This window comes from Engraulis encrasicolus, chromosome 16 (assembly GCF_034702125.1).
Source record: "Engraulis encrasicolus isolate BLACKSEA-1 chromosome 16, IST_EnEncr_1.0, whole genome shotgun sequence".
Lineage (NCBI taxonomy): Eukaryota > Metazoa > Chordata > Actinopteri > Clupeiformes > Engraulidae > Engraulis > Engraulis encrasicolus.
Genome location: NC_085872.1, coordinates 21,269,502 through 21,274,501, shown reverse-complemented (window position 1 = coordinate 21,274,501; position 5,000 = coordinate 21,269,502). Strand labels below are relative to the sequence as shown.

At 46.3% G+C, this 5,000-nt stretch overlaps 1 protein-coding gene across 1 annotated transcript in view; it reads left to right on the top strand.

Annotated features, from left to right (window-relative positions):
- Nucleotides 1-5,000, top strand: part of ctnna2 (catenin (cadherin-associated protein), alpha 2) — a 501,378-nt gene that overhangs the window by 409,396 nt on the left and 86,982 nt on the right. Inside the window, exon 9 of the mRNA XM_063220285.1 lies at nt 3,590-3,742. Within this exon, the coding sequence (XP_063076355.1) occupies nt 3,590-3,742 (153 nt within the window). The remainder of the gene's footprint in view (nt 1-3,589; nt 3,743-5,000) is intronic.

Genomic DNA, 5,000 nt, shown 5'->3' with positions numbered 1-5,000 from the left:
TCCTTCATCAGCCCAAACTGTTTCTTTTCGGGAACCGTTCATCACATCAGAGATAGCTGTGTGCAGTTGTGTTGTCGGCGGCGGCGGCGGCATTAGCCGGGTCGTTATATACCCAACATCTGTTTTTGTCTTTGCGGGAGGAGAAGAAGCCCTTGAGCCCCTTAAGTTGGCAAACATTACTCAGTTCGGAGACGTTTATCTGTAGACCTCGAAGAGTCCAGCTATGGATCTCTCTCTCCTCCTGCGCTACCAAGGCCCTGCATTGCAGCACAACATTACAGTCAGTCAGTGGGTGATTAGGGTAATCAGGGAAGGCAGTGATGTTTATCATGTAGGCCGCCATCCTAAATGATGGCCCCAGTGCGGACACAATGCACACACAAACACAAACACGCACGCACACGCGCACATCCAGCACGCACGCACGCACGCACGGACGCACGCACGCACGCACGCACACACACACACACACACACACACACACACACACACACACACACACACACACACACACACTCTCTCTGTCTGGACCAGGTGCAGTCACAGATCATAGATTTCTGGGGAAAGGCCCCCTCTCCCCATTACCCAGGGCTGTCTAAAAATAAACCTTGATGGTTGTTTTCAGCAATGGCTGCCAAAATGGCTGCTTCACTGTAGCCACGCATATAGACAGGATAGAGGGAAACATTCTCATACAGAGTGAAAGTCACTTTATTTATTCTGGTGTGACACCCAAACAAACTATGCTCACTGAAAACTATGCTCACTGAGTATAACATTGCTTAGAAATAATAGATGCCGTACTGTGTGAAACCTATGCCTTTTGGCTCATGAAAATTACTGCTATGATCGTCGATTCCTGCCATCAGCCCATTAACTAATTGCACTGCCAAATGTAGCGGTATTGAATGAAAACCATCTCCCTAATCCTGATTTAAGTCACATTGAGAGGGGTGTAAATATCATCTACCAGAAGAGAGACTGTGTGGGTGGGATGAACCACAGTTCAGGCTGGATCTTTAGATATGATGCAAATGTGAAGGTGCACATTTTTACCGTCTGGAGGCTTATATGTGTTGTCACATTAGATTCATCTTGCGCATCAAATGTAGGTGTTATTTATTAACTTTGATTCGCCCCAGACTGTCTTCCCTCTTTGCTCTGAGACAAGTTATCCATTTATCATGCGATTGCTCTTGACGTTTCCATAAGAAACTCTCATCTTCTGCGGCAGTTATCTGCTCAGAATCAAAGGGAAAACATTCCAGTGGGAAACAGGTAGCACGAGGCCTGTAAGGTTTTCAGCCTCATAATTAAATTTCCGGTGCTGCATGAAATTTTATAATTGTGTGTGTGTGTGTGTGTGTGTGTGCGTGTGCGTGTGCGTGTGCGTGTGCGTGTGCGTGTGCGTGTGCGTGTGCGTGTGCATGTGCGTGTGTGTGTGTGTGTGTGTGTGTGTGCCTTCCTCCTTGGGTTCTCTCTCAGCTGATCAGTAGATGAGAGAGCAGGGCATGCAAATTTTGGAGGGTTTGAAGGTCTCATTAACAAGTTTAGTCCTGATTGAATTTAATTAAAGCCTGAAACAAGCCACAGTCACCTTTCACACCTTCGCCAATTGCATCGCACATTTCCAAAATACAATTTCAAACTCTAAAAGCCTTTTTTTTTTAAAAACTAAAAAAAAACAACACTTTTATTATCGTTAGTGGTATCAAAGGAGGCCTTCGGAGCTGTCATTAGATAAGCGTGCCACTTTTATGTGCATCGGGATGTCACTGCTAACCTTCCAGCTTCTCTGGGTTGAAGGAGATGCATGCCAGCTCTCGACACCGATGAACAAAAGAAATGAGAGACAGTAAGAGACAAGTACAAGAGGAGGTTCTTCACAAGACATCAATCTTCTTGAGTCCCTCAGAGCAATTTAAGTCAGAACACTTCTCTCCACAGACAAAAAAAGGATTTGTAATATTGTTTCATTATTTCTCAGGAAAGCCATGCATGAGAAATAACATGGTCATAACACTGTGTGCTAGGTTGTAAATAACCAGGATCCTATACATTGTATATTGCCATATAGCTGTAAAGCCATAGAATACCATGCATGGATTGATTACATCATTCTTATGTGCACTTACTGTGAGCTATGCAGACTGATGCCAGCAGAGTCAGTGAGGTATCAAGTCATTCGTGCAGTGTGACATACGTATTTTAAACTTCTCCGCTTCTCAGTGCAGGTGGTTATAATACAAGCTTGTTTTGGGTCACAGAAATGTGAGCAAAATTCACACGTGTGATTGCAAATAATGCAAGCGCAGATATAGGAATGTGAATAATGCAAAAAATAAGGCATTTGAATGTTACCCTAATGCAAAAAACCCCACAAATAAACATGATCAAACTAGCGCTTGAGTGGCTGCTTCAAAAAGCTTTCAGTTTGCAGCTACCCAAGTAAACCAAAAAGTTCCATGAGCAGAATCTCCGTCATTGGCGCTTGGCTCCAAAAGCTAAGGTTCATTAAAACATTTCAATTAAATTATCAGCTCGAGGGAGACGGGCCATTACCTGTGAGAGCTCTCTGTTTTCAGAATTTCATGCTCAGGTTGCCAGCAGCTTGACTGAGCATCACACATTGATTGAAAACGAGTCGTAATCCTTCCTCACTTCCTTTCCCCTTTCTCTAAAGAGCCCTGTCTCAACGCGACCCCCCCCCCCCCTTTTTCAAATAGCTGGGGACACGGAAAGCTCTGGAATCCAGACTCCTCCGCTTTCACAGGCTGGTCATGTACTCAGCCTCGGCCACTGCAGTTTCCATTTTAAGCCAGTGATGGATGAACCGGCCTTAACAGCCATAATTCATCATTACTTGCAGCTTCCACTGCTGGCTGACACTTTGTTTTTCAATTGGTTGGAGGTATGTGTGCACCTGATTGACATATAATTATTGCTGCTTAGGAATGTTTGTCCTTGCCAAGCCTGTTGGTCCCGATGCCTCTTCCCTTCTCCCGTTTTTTTTGCGGCTCTGAGGATGTGCCAGAGCATTTTTTTTGTTGTTGTTGTCACTGTCATTGTTTTGTTTTGCAGGTGATTATAAGCAGTGACAACACCGACTAGGTGAAGTCCCTTTTAAGCAGTTATTTTGTTCCGTAATGTTCCCTTTCACTGAAAAGCATCACCCCAGTCAAACGGTGCTATCGGCAGGTACGAGTCTAAAGCCATCCCAAGCAGCAAGCTTGTTTAGATCTGAGCACGTTTTTGTCGGCTCCTGTGGTGCTCATCTCTTCTTCTTGGCTCGGCCTGAGCGGGCCCAATAACTGAGAACATCTAAGGATCACCATGGGTCCTTTTAGCGGAGCGGGACCCCCTGTCCCTTGCCAGTTTGGCAGGACGCGGCTCCATAAACAAATACATTAGGTCCATAAAACACTAAAGCGAGATGACAGGTCGCAGGTTTTTTAGCATAGGCCTCACACTGAGCGCAATCCACCCACCCCCCTGAAAAAAAAAGAAGGAAAAAAAAAACAATATGTCCCCTCACCACTTTTTTCACCCCTCTGTGTGTGTGTGTGTGTGCATCTTTCCCCTTTTGCAGCTGAGGAAGGCGGTTATGGACCACATCTCTGACTCCTTCCTGGAGACCAATGTCCCCCTGCTGGTGCTCATCGAGGCAGCCAAGAGCGGCAATGAGAAGGAGGTGAAGGAGTACGCGCAGGTGTTCCGCGAGCACGCCAACAAGCTGGTGGAGGTGAGTTGGACGCCGGCCTCTTTCTCTGACGCGTTCTGTGATGCTTGTTACATCTCTCTCTCTCTCTCTCTCTCTCTCTCTCTCTCTCTCTATCTCTCTGGGTCACTCTCTCTCTATCTCTCTGGGTCTCTCTCTCTCTCTCTCTCTCTCTCTCTCTCTCTCTCTGTCTCTCTCTCTCTCTCTCTCTGGGTCTCTCTCTCGCCTTTTTTCCCCCTCTTCTCTTACACCCTCCCTTGCTTTCGCCTCTTCCTTTGGCAGAGCAGATGCTTTTTTTTTCTAGGGCACCATACGGTGCCATCACTCACTACTACCGTGCAAGTGTGCATGCAAAGGGGAGAAGTCTTCCCTAGTGCGAGGCAATTTAATGGCAAAATATGGCACGGTGCAGCAGCTGCTTGCGAATGACAAATTTGTGTTTAGGGTAACATGGATTAAAATCACAGCGTGTTCCCGTCAGAGCAAGAGGCTTTACTAATTCATACATCCCTTATGGTCCAGCTTCCCAAGGACCCGTCTGCTCCTGCCTCTTACCCGGGTGATGGAGAGCGATGGCGGAGAGTGACTTAAATAATCAGTATGGACGACCGTGTGAGGAGGGGGGCTGCCTCACTGGTCTGTGAGACACATTGGGAAGCGTTCCAATATGCGACCTTGCGTCCTCCACTTGTGCTTGTGGCCTCGTACCAGGAAATAATATGTACGTCGTGATGACATCACTGACAAGAGCATTATATTTCAATATCTCTCAAAAGCTCAATTGTAAAGTCGTTTACAATCGCCCCCCCCAAAAAAAAAAAAAAATGTTGTGGCAAGGCTGACAGCAGGGAAACTTAATTGTTTTCTCCACGGAGGCAGAGCTTCAGCAAAACGTGAGGCCACAAACACAAGTGGAGGACGCAAGGTCGCATACGGGAATGCACCCATTCTTGCCTGATGATAATGGATCCGCCAGTGGTGTTGACTTTGTCATGAGCGTCGGCTGTTGCTTGCTCGCTCGTTGGCTTTTGTTGGAGAAAAGCCCATGAATTAATGGGCTCTGAGAGGCAGTGCCAACACAAGCAGAGATGCATTGTGTCTCTGGTGCATGCAGGCATTGCCCACGCACAAAAACATACGTAGACAGACGCACGCGCACATACATATAAATAAATGAATAGGACGAACTTGTGCACTCGTTTTCAATGATATGCAGAACCTTATGTAGTTTTTCATACATACACACAAACCAACACACAAACACACATACACACACACACAC